Source organism: Zeus faber (assembly GCF_960531495.2).
Source record: "Zeus faber genome assembly, chromosome: 20".
In the NCBI taxonomy this organism is placed as follows: Eukaryota; Metazoa; Chordata; class Actinopteri; order Zeiformes; family Zeidae; genus Zeus; species Zeus faber.
Window position 1 is genome coordinate 16,363,505 of NC_137207.1, and position 20,444 is coordinate 16,383,948.

The 20,444-nt window shown below is 47.7% G+C and overlaps 1 protein-coding gene across 3 annotated transcripts in view; it reads right to left on the reverse strand.

Annotated features, from left to right (window-relative positions):
- baiap2b (BAR/IMD domain containing adaptor protein 2b) overlaps positions 1–20,444 on the reverse strand; it is a 51,471-nt gene that overhangs the window by 5,038 nt on the left and 25,989 nt on the right. For all 3 annotated transcript variants that reach the window (XM_080021012.1, XM_080021014.1, XM_080021013.1), the window contains exons 4-12: positions 17,959–18,020; positions 17,218–17,289; positions 16,182–16,319; positions 8,934–9,086; positions 6,821–7,066; positions 5,628–5,832; positions 5,128–5,329; positions 4,903–4,983; positions 4,528–4,696 (exon numbers count right to left, since the gene is read on the reverse strand). In XM_080021012.1, the coding sequence (XP_079877138.1) occupies positions 4,528–4,696; positions 4,903–4,983; positions 5,128–5,329; positions 5,628–5,832; positions 6,821–7,066; positions 8,934–9,086; positions 16,182–16,319; positions 17,218–17,289; positions 17,959–18,020 (1,328 nt within the window). The remainder of the gene's footprint in view (positions 1–4,527; positions 4,697–4,902; positions 4,984–5,127; positions 5,330–5,627; positions 5,833–6,820; positions 7,067–8,933; positions 9,087–16,181; positions 16,320–17,217; positions 17,290–17,958; positions 18,021–20,444) is intronic.

Here is a 20,444-nt window from a genome sequence, read left to right on the forward strand (position 1 = left end):
GTAAACACCTGTAAGAACTACTGGGTTAAAGTTGCTATAAGCAAAACAGCCACTAGATGACAGCCAAAGCACACCACAGAGCAGACACCACAGTGTCAGTGAGCGTGTGTGTGCGTGTGTGTGTGTTGTGTTGTGTTGTGTGTATTGTCATGTGAGATATATTACTTTATGCAGCAAATTAAGCAAATGGATGCAAGGAAGAAAAATGTAAAATATGCATGAAGAGCATGAGTGCATGTCATTGTGAGACCTTCAGAGATGAAGAGAACTTGTGTACATGAAGGTATGGCTCCTGTTGCCAGGTGTCACTTCGCCATCCGCCCTTCCTGCGCATGTGCAGTGACTTTACGGCAATGATGTGAATAAAGACCGGTTTTAACAATTGATGACATAATACAGTAGTCATTATCACAGGTCTATGATACAATATACCAAACAGATAAACTGTTTTCCAAAGATGAAGAACTTCAAGTTATCATGCCACAGTTGGAAAATATATTTAAAAAATGCCTCATCTTCATTTGTAACTGTTGCGTATCGGACTTTTTCTAAACAATTCCAAAGAGGTCTATATATGCTGAGCACCTCAGCCCGCGCTGCATTCATTGCGCCAAGGGGTGCGAGCAGATCTGTCAGGCCGAGCACATCTGGTACCTACACCGCTAGCAGGGGATCCCGCCCTCCTCTCACTGTGGCTCCCCTGGAGCTCTGGGCTGAGTGCTTGCTGCAGCTGCGAGGTCCGTGTAGGGGGCGCTGTAACCTAGGTGTACTTTATATCTGCGTTTGTTGCAGACGGTTATTGGAACGTGGCCGATAAGGTTCAAATTTGTCCGGTAAAATAAATTATTTACAGACCCCGGGCCGAGTTTTACGACAGTGGTGTAAGCGTGCAATTGCACTCAGAAACTGTCGGGGTGCAAATACCAAACGTTACATAACGCTGCTGTAAGTTGACATACGATTGCTGTAAAGTGATATGCACATGCGCAGTACCGGGGGCAGTTCAAGTGGTGACAGGGTAATTCAACCTGCAGGTCAATCAATCAAACCTCCTCGTGCATCTCCTCATCACGAACAGTGGTTATCAACTTCAGCTATCAACTCCTGAGAATAAATGAAGCGTCATCTTATCTTACCTTACCTGACTTACCCGCATTTTCATCTTTCCTTCCTATGAGACAGATGCTGCGGGTTTCATGTGCAAACAGCGCACGCCCACACCCCCGTAACCCCGTTATCTGCTCTGTGCGCGCCAATGTATTTTCTCCCCCTCGGAACGGAAGCTCCAGATGAAAAATTAAAGTTGTTACATGACTGTGTGGAGCAATCAAGCGCGCCCACGCGCAAGGCTCAGGGTGAGAGGTAAGCTGGGTAAGAGAGGAGAAAAGAGAATAGGGGCTGGATGCTGTGCAAGCCTACCTTCTGAAAAACAGAATGACAGGGAGAGAACAAAGCGTTCCCCCCGACCGCCTTCCGTCTGAATTTGAATTGGGAATCTGTCGAGCGAAACCCTGACTCTGTGTTATTGGTGAGTGGCTGTCAGAAGCACTCTGCTTCATTTAGCGTAGCAACAACCACAGTCTGCGCTGTGTCACATCATGGCCTCCACCCACTGTTCTCCTCACTCTGCCCGTGTGTGCATTTGTCGAGGCAGAGTGATGCGGAGGGAACCGATTCCTGAGTTTATGTAAGCCAACGGTAGAACTATAGCAGACGTACCGGCGCGGCACAGTGCGCTGTAAGTGCACGCTTCCTTTTGAATCCATGTTGTTGGAGCTACATTGGTCACGTAAGCCGCGCAACATTTCTCTACTTTTGTGCGAGAGGTCTTTTTATAATTTTTTTCCTCCCCCTTTCGCCCAACTGTGCGTGGCTACGCGTACCTTGTCCATAGAAAGACGAGATAAAACTACCTAGAGATTGTGTCAGACAAGGGGGCGTGGTTAAGCCACGGCCTGCAGGTGACGGCTAAGGGCTGGCTTTGACCCGCGGCGGCGCAGCTGTTGGCTCGATCAGCCTCTTTCGCGCTGATTGTTCAGACCCCACTGAGAGAGTTCTCATGTGTTGTTCTGTCTTTCAGTGGGGATGGCGTGGTGCAGGTCACTGCAACGCTTGCAGACCAACCACCGCAACCAAGGAACACGGACAATTGTCACTATTTAATGGTCCCGGTTTTGGCCAGCGATCCTTTTTGTTTTGTCAACCATAATAAACTCACGCCATGCCGGCGCCCCACCGCCAGAACGACAGTCTACCTCCCGAAACAAGACCCTCACAAGTGGCTTAGTCAACAGGGTCCGGGAGGGGAAGAAATCTGGAGGAAAGACACCCCGGAGCTGATCCGCCAACCGGCCGGAGGACCAGCCCCGAGTCCGCCCCAGGACCCCAGGATTCACCGGGACCCCAGCCCCACCCAATGACCTGGAGGGGGCCGGCTGGGGCTCCGCGGGATGCTGTCTCCCCTTTACGTGAAGTCCCCTCTCTGTACCCCATTACCTCCCAGGGTGGTGCCGCCACAGGCCTATGGACAACTGTCCAAAAACCTGGGCAGGGATGCTGACACTGCAGGTCCACCACGACCACATTCGGCGGGACTGCCGTGCCATGTTGGACCGCATCATTTTGTGTTGGGCTTCCGCTCAATTTGGAGCAACGTGTACTACCCCCGGACCAAGGTGTACTACCCCCAGACCAACGTCCTGGTGGAGCGGTTCAATAAGACGCTGAAGAACATGGTTCTTAGGTTTGACCACGACATAGTTTTGCCATAATTGGGGTAAATGGTTGGACCCTCGGTTTGCGGTGCGGAGGTTCCCACCTTGAACTCCTCTTTGGCAGGAGACCCCAGGGGGTACTGGACCTAATTAAGAAAAACTGGGAGGAGGGGCCTAGCACCAGTAAGAAAGAAGTTCAGTATGTTATAGACCTGCCAGAAAAGCTACACACGTTGGAGTGTTTATCACGGGAAGATTTGCTCCAGGCTCAGGCAAGTCAGTGCCGGTTATAGGACAGAGGAGCTCGGCTTAGGCAATTTGCACCGGGAGTCAAGGTGTCGGTGTTGCTCCCTACGTCCAGCTCTAAATTACTCGCCAAGTGGCACGGACCCTTCAGACTCAGAATTATCACCTTAACCTCCTGAAGCAGTGGAAGAAGGGAGCATCCATGTGTCTGGCCACTGCGTTGATGGGGGGGGTGAGTTGGGGCCGGAGGTTCCAAAGACGACCGATTCCACCCGGGCCCTTTCCAGTAACCGTCTCTCGCTGGGCCAGAGCATGGACGTGGTTGCATTACGCCAGTTTTCTGACTTCTTCTCCCCCCTGCCGAGCCGCACGTCCCTCATTCACCACCATGTGAAGACGACCCCAGGGTTGAAAGTACGCTCCCGGCCGTATCGCCTGCCTAAACATAAACGCAAAGCCATGCTGGACATGGTGGTGATAGGAGTCTACAAGCGACTGGTGTAGTCCAATGCGCGCGTCAATGCTTAGCCTCCCTGGGTCGACGAGCTCCTTGACCCGTTAGGCCCGGCTCAGTTTTTTACGACACTGGATTTAACCAAGGGCTACTGGCAGATTCCCTTGTCGTCAGAGTCCGAGGTAAAATCGGCTTCCTGCGCCGGGGCTGTAGCAATTTGTAACTTCCATTCGGGCTGTTCGGGGCCCCAGCCACCTTTCAGAGACTCACGGACCTGATCCTGTGTCTGCACGCGGCATATGCGGCCGCCTACTTCGATGATGTAATCATTCACAGTGACACCTGGGAGCGGCACATGCAGCATGCGGGGACAGTGCTCAATTCCCTAAGGCGGCCGCCAACCCTAAGAAGTGTGGCGTTGGGCGAAGGGAGGTACGGTATCTGGGGTACCACTTGGGTGAAGGACTGGTCTGACCCCAGATAGATCCAACTGACACGGTTGCGAACAGTCTGAGACCCAAGACCAAGAAGGAGGTAAAGCAGTTCTTAGGGCTGGCAGGTTACTACAGGAGGTTTGTAGCAGACTTTTCGGAACTGACCAGACCTTTGTCTGACTGAAATCGAAAGGGTGCGTCTCATCTGGTCCAGTGGACGGAGAAGTGCCAGGAGGTGTTTGGGAAGGTAACACCAGCTCTCAGGGTGAAGCCAGCGCTGTGTACACCTAATTTCTCACTTTCTGCTTGCAGACAGACGTGACGCAGAGAGGGCTGGGGGGAGTGTTGTCCCAGAAGGTGGAGGGCCCCACCTGACCGGTGCTGTACATCAGCCGGAAGCTCTCAGAGCTGGAGTCCAGGTACGGTGGAGAAGGAGTGTCAGGCTATTAAGTAGGCAGTTGGCACCCTCCCGTACTACCTCCTGAGGCGCCCTCTTACTCTAGAAGAGGGTAATGAAAGGAGCTGCCTGTTTACACTAAACACGTTAGCATCAGCAGCCAGTGATAATGTACTGCCAATGTGCTTTTAGTCCAGTGATTGTCTGAAAATTTTGAATAAAAGAACAAACGCAAGCTACTGCTAAGCCTCCTGTGACGGTTCAGAGTTGTTCTTCTTTTACCTGTGAGAATCCTGGCACTGCCATGCTGTAGGGGCGTTGCTGTCTGCCGTGTGCCATGGCGGCATTCTGCGCCGCCATGCGGGAATGCATGTCGTAGTCTGGGATCGGATGAGCCATGTCTTCCCTCTCCAGGAGGTTGCCCGTGCTGCTGCTCTTGCCATGGTGGAGGCTAGACACGGATACAAAAAAAACCACACAAGAAACACAAATATTATTAAAGCAGCAAACAGCATTTTACAAGGCCAATTCCTCCCGAATTTGACATATTTCTTAGACAATGCAACTCTGTCTAATTGATGCTGAATTCTGTTTTTTTTTTTTTATTAAACTATCGGTATATCATTGAGGTATTTATGTAATAGTCGTAGTGTGTACTTGTGGACGCGGAGCTGCTGCATGGAGTCGCCTTCCCCGTCAGAGATCACCTGGGTGTAGGAGAAGGGAAACCAGCCACGCCTGGATTGAAAGACAAGGCCGCACATGTCAGCCGCACAACAGTTAGAGCCAGAGAGGCAACCTGAATGATCCAAGCCCGAATACACACCAATAAACAGCACGCTCAAATCAAAAAACGGTCAGTGAAACGCGGGAACCACTCACATCCGGTTCTTCTCACTCTCTCCGTAGTGCCAGCCGTCGCGCGCTTCGGGCACCAGCAGCGTGATGACGTCGCCCTCGGAGAAGCTGAGCAGCGTGCTGTTGTCGCCGGCGGCGTGCGAGAATATGGCCTGCACCCGCGTCCTCCCGTTCCTGTCCAGGCCCGCCGCCATGGAGCTGGACCTTGGCAGCGTCCGGGTCTCCGCTGTGGGGTGGAGGAGAGGGTGGGGGAGAGGGAGAGGATACGTGTGTTGAAGAAGGAATGCGTGGAGGGGAATGATTAACCGTACGAGGAAAAAAAGACCTGTCACCTTGGTCACCAGCTCCCTGATAAGACGACTAATGTGTAATGAACAGCTTCACGAATACCTATAGACTTCCCGAATAGCTGGAGATGTCCTGAATACCTCGAGACCTCTTGAATACCTAGTCTTTCTGAATACCGAGAGACCTCATGAATATCTTGAGACTTCCTGAATACAGCACAGCATCAATCTCCTTACTCAGTGTGGTCTTGCTCTTGGCAGGGGCGACCTTGCGCACGGGCAGGGTGTTTGAGTAGCCCTCTCCACCCTGCCGCTGGGTCTGGGGCGGGGCCTTGCCCTGGGACACCTTGCCGTCCATCCACTGCTGATAGTCGTCGCCGCCGTGGACACCGGCCGTGCCGTTCACCAGCGGCGCCCCTCCGTCCGCACCTCCCATCAGTCTCTGCGCGGGGGAGGACATTTGCATATCCATAAGAACGCACTTGTTATCGCTCCCTCATCATCTCCCATTACCCTGCAGCAGTTATGTAACACCCTGCATCTCATCAATAATGATGAGGAAGTTGAAGTGCAAGCACAGGGGTGGGTGGGTGGGGGGGGATCTGTGTCAAAAAATGATGATTATCGAAAAGATCAACCAGGCCTGATATGGCAACTGAGCAACAACAAGCCTTTGGGTCAAAGCCAGAACGTAAATCTTTTAGAGATAATAATTTTTTTTTTTTAATGGGTACTGAACACTTGTATGGGGTTTAGATATTTAGTATCTGTGCATCTCTATCTTGCTATAATGCTAATTAACTAGTTAGACTTTTGGAGAGTGAGTGCGTGGGTGGGTGTTCAAGCTAAAGTGGGTTATCCCATTATTTCCTCTTTTCCCTGGGCCGACAAAAATAACAATTTTAATCTGAACCTTAGAGGACAGTGCTTTTTAATTAAAAATCTCAGACCAAACTGAGTGGTTCATGTCGATCCTAATGGCCATCCTCTCCCAGTGCTGAAGGAGCAGGAAATGTGTGGGGGGGGGGGGAGGACACAAGGGCCTGAGGAGTGTCAGCGGCTTCCGCACGACGGGCCAATTAGCAAGGCTTCTCTAACGACGACATTTTGCAACAGCGAGAGTTTCTCTGGGACACGCCGAGAGGTCCCATGTTGCAACAGCATGTAGAGCAGCCACTCATCAACACACTGCAGGGCATAATTAGGGGGCTTGTTAGAGGCGCAATACAGATATCTATGTGGGTGTTGTGTGAAAATTTGGGAAAGAGACAGAGAGCCTCTGCGCAATACTGCATATCTGTGTCATTGTTATAAAGGCTCTTTGATTTGTTTTGCTTTATATGTCTGACAGTGGTCAGACAGAGCACAATTGTCGCAAACACACCCTTAATAAAGCTCAATTGGGCACAAGCCAACTCAGGGAGACCAACCTGTTGCCCCATGCCTCCACTGGCCATGAGGGCTGCCAGCTCCGGCGGTACGGGCAGCGGCTTGGCTCCAGGGATGGGCTCAGAGATGACCATGACCTTGGTTCCTGGGTGATGGGGACCGGGGCCGGCGGAGCTCGACGCCCCGGCCATCTGCTGTGCCAGGAGCATGGCGCGCTCCGGTAGCTTGTTGGGCTCGGCGCACGCCTGCTGCCACACGGGGATCTTCTGGGATAGAAGCTCCCTTCCCTGGACAGACAGGGAGCGGGTGAGGAGGGGAAGAGAGAGGAGGGCGTAAGTAAGATGATTTCGGAAGGGAAATGGGTGGGGGAGTGAATTCCGGGGAGATGGAGGAAAAAAGGGATGGTGGGAAGTGCAGATGAGAAGATGGGGAGAATTCAGTGCCGTGAACCACTTTGAATTGGAAAAACATGGACTAATTCCGGTCACGGGAAGACAAGCGCCCCAGTTCTTCCACACAGCATGCAACAGAATCTGAAAGGCTGTTACGTAAGAACATTCTTGTGCATTGAATCAGTTCATATGCAATGGAAGATATGAGGCTCCCGAAAATTAGATTTGGCCTCCAAAGTGAATCTGTTGTTACGGGTAAGAAAATAAACTAATTTTTGCAAAGAAATGGACAAATACACTTCACACACACAGTCCATCCCTTATTCGGCACTATAGAATATTTAAAATGTGACTTTTGATTGAGTGTTTTATCTAAGGATTTTCAGTGGTGATCATTGGTTCTAGCCAGCGGAATTTTTGTTGTGTCATGGACACCACTGGTTCTTATGGAATATCTTATGGCAAGGCATATGCATCAACACATAACCAGTCAGTAAAGAGTGGCATATCCGTTTACAAATGTATAACTTGCATTCCTAGATCCTACTATAACATTCCTACCAGGCTTCCAACTCTCACCAGAGCTTATGGGCCTAAGGGAATGTTTTGTTTTGTTTATTTTTTTCCATGCCCCATCAAAATAGGGTCATTGACCTCTGACCTCCATTTAAGTGGTTGCCCTCTGGAAGTGAGAGTTGCTTTATATAATAGTATATTTCATCGATTTATCCAGGGTAAGCACTTTCGTTCAAGTATTTTTGATATTTTGTGAACAGTCTGAGGCGCAGGCAGCGAGATTGACAGAACTGACCGAACAGGAATAAATTGTGTGTGTGTGTTTCGGTGAGCTCATGTATTGTTTACTTGTAAAGGAATTTGATCGGGCTTTTTTGGTGTAAGAAAATGAAAGATGTGTACGTGTGTGTGTGTGTGTGTGTGTGTCCGCGCGTGCATGCTGTGGTTGTGCTTATCAGTGTGTCTGGCTGCTGGTGGAAGCTAGTGAGTCAATGGGCTCGCGGTCAGCCTGCGAGGGATTGTGAGTAGGTGTTACCCAGGCCGATGGCGGATTCTTCTGCCCGGTTGCCACTTAGCGTTTTCTTTTAACTGCTCAACAACAAACAGCATGCAAGTGTTTTTTTCCCTGAGCGGTCTTCTGCAAAGGGGGGGGGGGGGGGCAAATATCAGCATGGAAGACAGCGGCAAGAGGAGTTGAGAAACTGTGATGCAGCTAGAGGGAGAGAAAGTAGTCATGCCAGTCCGCACTGTCTACCCTCCCCTAAGCTCCTCACGGCTTCCCCTTCCTGTTTCAGAAAATTAGCACTGTGCTTGTTCACTGCGTACCTCTGTCTCTTCAAAAGCTTATTTGAGAAAGGACGGTACAAACTAGGAGAAGTAGGCCATTGTGTGCCTCTTCCCCTAACTGAACTCACTCCAGCTTAAATGTCTTTTTCCTCAGCCAAGCTCCTTTGCTTGAGGAAACACCGACACAAATGTGCAACTGAGAGACAGAGAATAGCCAGAGCATGACAGCAGAGCCCTTGAAGCGGTGCCCTGGGTGCAATGGATGAATGACAGCAGAGGGCAACAGCTTGGCACAAAGTTTTGGGCAGTTCAAGGAGTGAGGCGGGGAACCAAGAACCTCCCCGCTGGCGAAGAACAAAACACTTCTGTAGCCGCAGCGTGTCCCCCTTCTACACCGCGCTTGGACGCGGTGTTGACGTCAGGCTGACGGGGCGAGAAAGGTCACCGCCCTCCTACTCACCTTGCTGTGGTAGGCGCTGCTGTTCTTGGCCACGGCACACTGTCGGTCCACCAGGAAGCAGTACCTCCTCCTCTCCTCGGACAGGGCGTTCTTGTAGCCGTCGGCGATGTAGTTGTCCAGCTCGCTCTGCTTGCTGCTGATTGCCTCCACGTACTGGGGAGAAGGTGGCGTGAAGATGCACAAATCAGGTGGATGGATGCCGACCATGCTTAAGGAGTGTGATTAAAAACAATGTTAATGATTAAGGTGTACAGGTTTCCATGATCAGAATACCACAAGCTTTCAGTTTGCAGCAACTTGTTTATTTATTTAATTTTCTTAAGTAGTAGTAGTGTTGGGGCAACTTTAACCCCTTGAGCATGAAATGAGCCTCCCATGACACCTTCAGCTAGCTTGTATTGGTCAAGTTTAAAATGGCAGCTGTGAGAAGTGGCAAACAGTGGGCCGGATTTAGATGGATTATGTAGAGTCACACAGTGCTACCGCAATGCTATGTAGAAGGGTGAGTAAAGTTGTTAATGGGTGTTCAGGCAGACGCAGTTGGAAAATACCACTCAGGGCTGGGACGGAAAAAAATCTTGAATTAAGGCGAAGGACGTCACGCCGCCCTCCACTGTCTCTGCGTTTTATACAGATAAAATTAAAAGTGCTGCCTGAAGTACCTGCTTCCCTTTTCAAACCCTCTCGCCTCCCACACTGCCCTTTTTTCCCCCCAATGCCAAATTCACTCTGAGCGTTTACGCACAAGGCCCAATCAGTTTTTCGGTCTTGAATCAGGAAACTGAACATGTCCTCTCAGCCAAAGAGCTGGATTTAAGCTCCCACATCTAGAGTCACCTTGAGTAGCTCTGCGGTACAGTGGTGAGGCTAATGCCGAGCGGCCCAAACCTTCCCCTTTTGCAGTGGTGTAAGGTAACCTACTTATTTACCTTTCCGTAAAGTAAATAAGTCCTTTTTGGGAGTTATTGTATTTCTGTCGACTCTTACTGAGCTACATTTGGCCCCCCCCAAAAAAAGTACACTTCAACGTCCTTACATTTCCCCTGAACACCTTCGTTACTCACTAGAAAAGGATAATCGGGGGTAAACTTATAGCCAAAGTCATTTGTGTTACTGAGCAGAGAGGGTCTGGAGCTCGTCTTTCCTCGTTTCAGTGACGCTAATGATGACTAGGCACATAAAATAGAGAACTACAGAGGGAAAATATTAAAAGGGAAAACGATTTAGTACAATTCGAAGGATAGACGTTGAATCCAATCTGTCAACACACTAAGGGCCATATCTTTGCTCTATACTAACAGAAGAAACAAATATAATCTGTCAATCCTAACATTTGTCAAAAAATAAATAAATAAATAAATAATAAAGAGACCAGCGACACTATCGCCAAGAGCACGTGTTGTGAAACTCAAGTATATAAGTAGTAAGAGACGTTGAAGCGCAGGTGTGAATTACGCAGAAGGGGGATGGAGATCTGCCGGCAAATCATCTCCCTTGTGATTATTTTCACATCCTGAAGCACCACACCAGGCCACTCTAGACCAGCAGGCAGAGAGCTGGGCTGTCACAAGGACGCTTTCAAGCAATCACCAACATCTGGCCCAGAGGGTGGAGAAAAAAAAACACCATGAGGCTATACAGTAATGTAATGTTATGTATGTAAAAATCACACAAACGAGTACACGATCAATTAAATACCGGTGTAAGATGTCTTGGGAGGCATTTGTGTGTTTTGTTTTGCTTAATTTACTGCTCTGTGGGTGAGTATTCAATTCCTCATGATGACTGTGGGCCACGCCCTCCCAGCTCCAGCGCTAACAAAACTTCCAGCCGAAGGAACCGGAAAGCAGCCTCTTTTTTACCAACCGGGATTCCTAAAGTGTGTCGCACCGCAGGAGGGTTACGTTTGAACAGTTAGTTCACTGAAATGTAGATAAACACTGGTTGAAGAACGAACCACTGGGCGGAAGACGGCACATAAAATCCATGACATTTCCTGTACCGCATGCATAAATTACGAACAATCCACGCCAGTCTGTGTCTTTCGGTCGGTAAAATTTGCAACGTAAATGCACCAACATAGGACATTGACATTTAAAAGTGTCGGTGGAAACGGCTGGAAACCGTGTCGTTATCGCCACGGTTTCCAGCCGTTTCCAAGTTTTGCAGTTTCACAAGGTCCTCTGGGCTGTGACAGACATCAAACTGCATTTATACTTTGCCATGAAATATCTTATCTCATTTGGGCCATGTCTGGACGCATTTCCATTTCCTCCTTTCAAAAAAAATGTAAGGACTGTGTTGGGTAACGTGTGTGCGTATGTGTTGTGATCTCCGAGTGAAAAGGCGTCAATTCCCATCCCACTCTGCTCGAAGCTTCTCCAACATCGGACTGCAGCCACAGGCCTTTGTCGAAGGGCAGCCGGGGAATCTTTTAGGAGATCTTCTCCTCCCATTTTCTGCTGACAGCCAGCGCAATCCACAGCGAGTGCCGTCTATGTTGTGTTTGCTCAGATATATTGTAGAGCGATTTATACAGTCAGGACTTTTATCTGCTGTCGTAGCGGTTTAACGATAATTTAATAGCCCGGGGGCAGGGGAAAAAAAAAATAATAATAATAAAAAAGTCATTGCTTTATTTTATAAGGCAATTGAAATAATAAAAAAAAAAAAAAAATTCAAAGTGATGAACTGCAGGTGTATTTTTTCAGATGAGATTTCTATTAATATACACGATAAGATGATTCTTTAATAATGCCCGGGGGTTAAATTCAGGGAAAATAAGCTGATATCCTGATCGGTTTCAATATTGTCTTAGTTTATTGTTCCAAAGCGCACAGCTCATCGGAGCCGGTGGACGTGCACACCCCTGTGTGGGAGCATCTCCACGGGTTTGGAACCAAAGACAAAGCGATGTAGGAGCCAAGTGAGTGAGACGAGTGAGATGGAGACGTCACTCCTGGCATCAATATTGTAGATCACAGACATTTTGTGTGTGCGTCACATTCAGCCCGGAGACACACACACACACGCGCACACACACCCCCCCACACTCCCACCCACGACGTATGACTATTACACCCTCTCTCCCAACGGCATTCCTTTCAAATGTGTAAAAATAAATTAATAATAATTAAAAAAAAAAAACCTGGCTAGAGGGAGGCGGAAGCACACGCGCGCACACACCCACACACACTTTGTAGTGACATGTTGCCATTTCTAGTTTTACACCACACAGTCGTCACGCGCATGATGACAGATCTATTTCTCCGCTTATCTCCACTTGAACGCGGAACCCCAACGGCTGTGAAGGGAAGACGTGACAAAATGGCCCCCTTAACCTCAACTCCCATTGCCACCAGCTCGGCTCACAGGTTAAAAATGGAGGCGTCAGCCTCTCCTATGTACCTGCGAGGGGGAAGCCCACTGGCCTTGTAGAGAGAACACATCCCAGGTCTGAGCGGCGACATAACGTTTCCAATGGCGAGGTAACCCTCGGCTCGCCATATAGATAATTGCTGTTAAGTGAGAGGCTCTTGCATTTAGATCGGCAAAATAAAGCAACTGAGGTAAGAGTGCGTAGGCGGGCGGCTGAGAAAACTGACCATACCTCCTCCACGATAACCCACATTCATGCAACTCCATGAATAAGTCATACATAACTTCAAACTTGTTATATAATGATAATTACACTGCCCGCTCCGCATAGAGCGCAGCCTGGCCGTCCTGGACGGGGGAGCCTCCCTTTGAGCGCGTTTCTCAAACTTTCTTCCGGTTCCCCTCGTCTGTTTTATGTGAAACATTGGCATGTGAAGCCCTTTGAGGTTGTACTGGGATTAAGGAGGATCGAAATAATTGAATCATCTTTCTCTCATGTGAAAATTCTATGCCAATGGTACGTGATGAATCAGACTTTTTTGCAACACAAACCCACTCTCATCAGGATTTCAGTACTTCAGCAAAATGCCTGCCTTGTATTTGAATGTGTATAATCTCCTGCGTTTCCTCCAACTACATTTTGAGTGATAAACCTTTGAGAAGTCAGTTATTCGGTATTATTGTGATCAGACAAGAGAGAATTTGTTTTTCTGAGAGTCATTGCTGTAAATAGGTCAGTGTCCTCAGTGTGTGTGTCTGGGGGTTATTTTTGTACATAAAGAAAAGTCGGAGCAGCAACAGAATGGGTTCACTGTATTTTCAAAGTAAAGTACAAGTATAGCAGCCAGGTTCTTATCTCTTAGCGGTACTTTGTCATTTAGAAACCGCACACAACTCAGCACAAAACTCTTTTATAACCTTGTCGTTTTAAAAGCTTGAAAAACCCCAACCTTTGTCCCGCGAGTGCCACGTGTTTAATAAGCAACCTAATCTTTATTGTATTCTTGATCTCTTTAGTATTTTCTTTCCGCTGCTGCAGAACAATGATGGTAGTCACACAGGACGTTACTGACAAAATAACAGATTTTTAGCAACAAACATTTCAAGGCCGTGTTAAAATGCACTTGGTACTTAGCAACAAAAATAAAGTATGATCATCCAAGCTGGCACGCCAACTCGCCGTGAAATTAAACCCTTTCTTCCTTTGCGTCTGAGTGACTACAGCCTTCTGACAATGTGTCCATTGAGGGAGTCCAATATCCATACAGAATAATCCTCCACATCAAGTCCTCGGTAGTTTCCTAGTATTGCAGATTGAAAAGCCATTTTGTTCTTATTTAACGGTTCTCGTCGCCATTTAAGGTTTTGATTGGATTTGTGTTTCTCTTTGCTTGGTCCTGGACATTTAATGGCTTGCTACAGATCTTGAATTAAAGATGGTGAGGCGTGCGCGCACACACACACGCCAAATCTGTCCCCTATTCATTGTGAGTGTAGCCTACTGGCAAAGTGGAAGCAATCACATTTTCTTGATCCAAACCATAATAATCATGCCTGCCACACACACACACACACACACACACACACACACACACACACACACACACACACACACACGGGTCAAGGTTCTGCTCATAGTGAGTCGAGAACACAGCTCGTACGTTACGTCACCAAATGTTACATCAGACTTGAGTATGGACTCGAGGACCTAAAGCGTTCCTTCTCTACAGGGAAAGAACATAGTTTAAACATAATAGTCCCTGCCACCTTCTTGATGTTTTTGCCCACATACGTTTGTCGCACTCGGTCCATTGATTTAAGACATTTTGAAAACAGCCTGCTAAAACCTGGGATGCAGATGATTGTCAACCACACAATTACTGCCAGGATGTTTTTCCTGCATGGAGGTAGTTTTACAGAAATTGAAGCACAAAGCGCCGTCAGAGACAAATACGGTTAGAAATCAGTTGGAAAACGCTGCAATAAACATAGACGGTCATGGATAGGACGATGTGACAACCCCATTTAAATCTCTGTAGAGAACATGCTTTGGAATCAAGTTCAACTCAAGGTCTATAAAAGTCACACAGAGAGAGTCACACTTAAAACAACCAAAATTGATTTTGACAATGCAGGCTAAGCTGCCTGTGTGTGTGTCTGTGTGTGTGTGTGTGTGTGTGTCTGTGTACACAGTGAACCAGAGGACCGTGCTCCTCGATGCAGTTTCTTCAAGCTCCACATACATTTATTGATTTTGGAAACAACTCAACAAGCGCCCCTTTCCCGCTCCACTGGCACATGGTGAGCAACACAAACAACTGCAAAATACTGTAATTACAGCCCCCGCCACCCCCCAGCATCTCTTCACAACGTGCCTCAGTCTACTGCGCGCCGTACAATTAGCACTACAATTCACCTGCGACACCATGTTTACACTGTGCCACAGAACTCAAACCACCTACAGACCCTAGCATGCCTTGTTTGTATCTAAGAGGGCAGAGACACACGCAATTTAATTAAAAACCAAGAAAAAAAAAAAAACATCATTAGGATGAGTCTTGATTTTCTGTGTCTCGTCTCGGATGCGATTAGGTTTATTAATTTGCACATTTAAAAAGTGTTGAGGAGGTTAATAAATCCTATGGGTCTTGCAGAGGTACATCCCCCAACTGTACTACAAATCACAATTTGGTATTTACAAAATTAACGACAACAAAAGACCGCTGCCCCAGGTCAAGAGCGCACACCAGGGCCAGTCCTTGAAACATGGCTTCCCATGTATCTTCATGAGGGGGTGTGGACCCTGAAGCACATCCCTGCCCCGAATCCACAACTCCTGCCTGGCACCGGAGGCGGATGAGGAGGATCGCTTCTAACGGCAGATCACAGTGTCTCCTCTGGGAGTTGTGTAAGAGGAGCCCACCATGTGTCACCGCTCCGCCTACAGACAGTGGGTGATGGCGGAGTGGGGGCGCACAGACTTGCAGCGTCTGCTCGCATCGCCTCCGCTTCCAGCGGTTGCCGGTGCATGGTTGAGATGCTCGTCACCTCGGCCCATTAGCCCGTCCCACTTCTCCATATTCCTCTGAACAAACGTTATGTAACGTTCACAGAGTACAGACCAACTGTGTGAATGTAAATCGGCTGAAAGAAAAGTACAGCTGTTGTGCCAGACATCTCAAAGTCATTATGAACCTTCCAGACATCTTTAGTATTATGCATTACTTTGCATTCTCTTAAGTCACTTTTGCTTGTCCTTGAAACTGCCAACCCGCCCCCCCGCCACAAAGTCCTTGACCAAAAGGCCTGAAAACCCTGCGAATGTACATAACTCTCATCTGGTTCAGCGTGTTCTCTCCCTTCAGCACTGGAAGCAGTAATCGATTACGAAGCTCACTGGAGCTCAAATCCCTCCAGGAAGACAGAGGCATCGCAACCCAAACAAGTATGATCCAGGAAACACCGAGAAAACAGCATAGAACACCAAGATCAAGTGTTCGCCGACTTGCTGTGAAACCTGATTGACTGGAGCCCTCTTTTCCTACAGTCACATTGTTGGTGCCCGGCTGATTTTTTTTTTTGTTCCAAAATGAAACAGAGCATTTTGAGAACCACTCATGTCATACGAGGAGGTGATTGCTGTGACCGTGCAGCTGAGCTGGGGCCAATGGGATCAATTTATCCTTGCGGTGCCTGTTTTCAAGCAACTGCATTGGAGGTTTCTTCATGTCAATGCACACACACACACACACACACACACACACACACACACACACACACACACACACACACACACACACACACACACACACACACACACACACACACACACACACACACACACACACACACACACACACACACACACACCTGCATCTCCTTGTCTCCATATTTTGAGGGGTGCTTGCTGCCCTGGCTCTTCCTGCGCAGCTTCTTCAGCTCTGCCTGGCATTTCTCCAGACTCTCTCCTTTGCTCTTGTGCTCCATCTGGTACTTCTTGAGAGCAGCCTGGGGGGGCAGCACAGAGTTAGTCAGCCAGCGGGGGCGCCGCGACGCTCCCGTACGAAAGTGAAAAACGCGCAACCTTTTGCCATGCACTAAAAGTATTTTCAGAGTGGCCTGACAGGCGGCCACCTTCCAGTGTAGCGTGTGATGGGCGCGGTGTGAGAACAATGCGGGTCAGGGCCGATGGCACGGTGGTGTGATGGACCCGCCTCACTTCAAACTGCAGCACAGACTCGCTTTAGACTTGTTTTATTTATTTATTGGAGCTAAACAACAACAAAAAAAAAAAAAAAAAAAAAATGGTGTTCCTGTCATTTAAATTCTGTCAGGAGTCTGATGCATTAGACGGGGGGAATAGAAGGTTTCCATTAAGTCTTTCAGAGCGAAGCGCAGTTAATTACTTTTGTTTAAGGAAGACACAAAGAGCGGTGAGTCTAGCAGACATGATGCCAGTCTGACAAAATACCAAATCAATCACACTTCAAAGTTCCTGCATGAGATGTCACTGAGGGCTCATTTTTTCTCTGTCAATTAAGAAGAGAATTTGAAAGGTATTTTTAATGCATTGGCCTTTTGTGAAGTGTTTTTAAAACGTGTGCTCTCTGATTCGTCACTTTACATCCATCCATCCTTTTTTTTTAAATCTACTCAGTTTATTGAGCAGTCTGTTATGGTAACATACATGCATGCTTTGATTCTAGCAGGAGTTTGAATGGTAGCCAGTAGGAGATGCTACACGGTGAATTACAGCGCCTTATGAGCGATGGTGGAGTTAAAAGAAGCTAACTGCAATGTCAGAATCCTATAGATCCTACCGCCTCCACCCACAAATATGCTGATTTGGTCCCAAGACTGGGAAGGCGCGGCGCAGCGTGTACTGCGGTGGGGGGGTGGGACTCACATTCAGATAACGCGCGTCCAACTCCACCTTCTTCTCCAGCTCCGTCAGCAGCTCGTTGTGGAAAGACTTGAGCTGAAACAGACACACGGAGCTTTCGTGAGGACGTTCCAACCTCGAGCGGCTCCGCGCATTGATTGACCTCACCGGCGAATTTTTGTTTGAAAGGAATCCAACGGCTCAGTCGGAGTCAAAATGACTCAAAGGGGCTGTTATTGTGTTTCCGTCGGAGCAATGGATGGATTGAAAGAGGTGTTTGATATGCAAAAAAAAAAAAAGGATGTTAATATCCAATCATGTGCGTTGGCTGCAACTGTGTGTGTTTGCCCTTTGTGTTTCAAAGGCAGGGTTCATCTAGTGGTGAAAGTAAAATGTCACAGAGCATAGTACAAACATCAGTTGCATCACTAAATTATTGCAAACACACTTGAAATGAACACATCCTCCCAAACTACACAGACGCTGGTTCAGTGATGTTTTTTTCCCCCCTCCCGCAATGAATTTATCACCCTCTCTCAGAAGGGTTCTTATCACAAGGCTCCTCGCGCTTTTCTTATCCTCACTTTGGGGAAGGGAAATATTTTCTCAAACTTCTATCAGCTGAATGTGCACCTTTAAAATTAAGGTCGCCGAATACAGGAGGCTGAGGGGGTGGAAAGAATATTTTTTTGAGCACACAGGAATATACTGTATATATTTTAATATGAAACCCCTTTCACAACCACCCAGCCCCGCCGAGCTCACCATCTCCTCGAGCTGGATCTGGATCTGTCTGTGGACCTCGGCCATCTGAAAGAGCACCTCCCCTGGGGACAGAAAACCAAAACGAGGGAAAGAAATAAACAGGAAATAGGGGACGGAGACGGGGGACGGGGGACGGGGGACAGGGGGGAGAAAAGAGTGTGATTTTAATTCCTTCCCAATGAAAATCTAAGCTACGTAATCGTGCAAATAGACCATGCAGCCAAACACAGATGAGAGACAGGTGCACGCTTGACAAGGGGGGGGAGATGGACAGGATGGAACACGTGGTACAAGCAAACAAAAACAACCCAAAAAAATAAAATAAATAAAAAGCCAAACTATAGCAATGACAAAAACAAAACATTAGAACACGCAGCAAGGACAGTATGAGTTAATTCAAAACAAATCAAAAATCAACCAAATATCAAGGCATAAAGGATCTTTAGCTTACATCACTACTAAGGTTATATACAGGAACAATATAATGGGGGAGGCGTCTTATTGACTCATACAGAAAACCAATTTAATCTTTGCACCAAGACATACGTTGTACTACAACAGAATTATAACAAGAAAAATAAAAAATTCAAGAGAATGGCCAAAATGCTAAGGCAGAAAGAAAAAGGCAAAAATTAAAAATAAAAATAAATAAATAAAAAAAAGAGTAGAAAAGTAAACGATGACTCATGCAGCCGAGAAGGAGTTGTGTGTCGTTTAAAAATACCTACATGCTGCCTCTTCTGAATATGCAATGCGTTGTGAAAAAAAAAGGAACAAAACAGATCTAGTTTGAGCCAAGAACAGAGGGGACAGAGATCTGGAGAGACAGTGAGAGATCAACCTGACCCCAACCCGACCCCCACCCCAACTCAGAGGATGAGACGTACAAAGGTTTTCACACACAGGACGAAGACGACATTCAGACAGGGGGTCGAAGTGGAGATTATATGGACCTACCAAGCAGCTACAGTCTGTCTGTCCCGTGACATCAGTGTCTATAACATTGTGTCGTTTACAACTCATTAGTGCATCTAAATATGAAATCTACAAAGTGAAATGCATTATGGGACTTATGGATAGATAAAAATGATTCCCCATTCCGTGGTCGAGTCTTGTCTTGTTTGCCACAGACCTGCTGCCTGGCAGCATCATCAAGATGCCGTCTGAGAGAATCTACTGGCCCATTAGCGTCACTCATCTGACTAGCCTGCAACGCTGGGCGACAGCACGTTGCGGGTTCCAGTCGCACCGAGGAGCGAGCGCGTCGGCTGAGGGTATGCGTGTTTGTTGTGGGGGAGCCGAGGGAAGGAGCCAGCAGGACGCACGGAGAGCGGGCAGTTTTAATGGGCTAAAGGAGGCTTAGTGGAAGTGCTGAGCTCATCCGATTGACACACGGTGTGTGTGTGTGTGTGTGTGTGTGTGTGTGTGTGTGTGTGTGTGTGTGTGTGTGTGTGTGTGTGTGTGTGTGTGTGTGTTATAAATGCACAACAAGACGTCATGTGATGCAGAACTGTCACGTGTACATATGTGAGGAGGGTAGCAGGTTAGAGGGGGATGGTTAGGAGTAAGAAACCGTGTTTTCTAGCTGGAACAGAACATTTCAAAAGACATCAGATTCAATGCAGGTAAAAATATAATCGAGTCTTCATATCAAGACAGTTTAATGCAAAGCAATCATCTCTAAAATGAAGAGCCACTTTTAACCCCTTGACAAAGCGCTAACCCTCTTAAAACTTCAGCTCTATAACTGCGGAAGTGTGCACACACACACACACACACACACACACACACACACACACACACACACACACACACACACACACACACACACACACACACACACACACACACACACCACACCCTCCTAGACAATGACCTTGCCCCCGCGGTCACTCCATCCCGCGGGCTCGCCTGCCTGAATTCCTGGATGTCCTTGTTTCCTTGTAGCCGGCCAGGCTAATCCCAAACCACTCCATCTTGCATTGTGAAATATTGGGCTCTGACCCAGCAGGCCAACTAAGCAGCTTACTGGTGATCGCGGCAGATAACTGAGCCGGAGGGGGGGGGGGGGGGGGGGGCTAAAGCACTAAAGCATATTGTTGTTGTCTGACGTAATGCACGAGTACCTGGATCAATAGACGGATTCAGGCCTCAAATAGCGTGAAATACAGAGGACAGCAATCGTTGCTTACGTCAACTGAGCATTGCTTTTTTTTTGGGCGAGGAACACTTTGGTAAGTGCCTTAAAAATAACACGTTCTCAAAGCAATGCTCGCAGAATTAAATCGGATTAAAGTCTGGAAATAATAATTTATTTGTAACTGATTAAACTTCCTCGCACGGCTAAAATTCCCTCTGAAATACTTCAGCTAAAACCTTTGCTATTCACGGTGTCCTTGGCTTGTCCGGAATCTCAAAGTTTAAGTAAATAGGCTGTCTGTGTGTGTGTGTGTGTGTGTGTGTGTGTGTGTGTGTGTGTGTGTGTG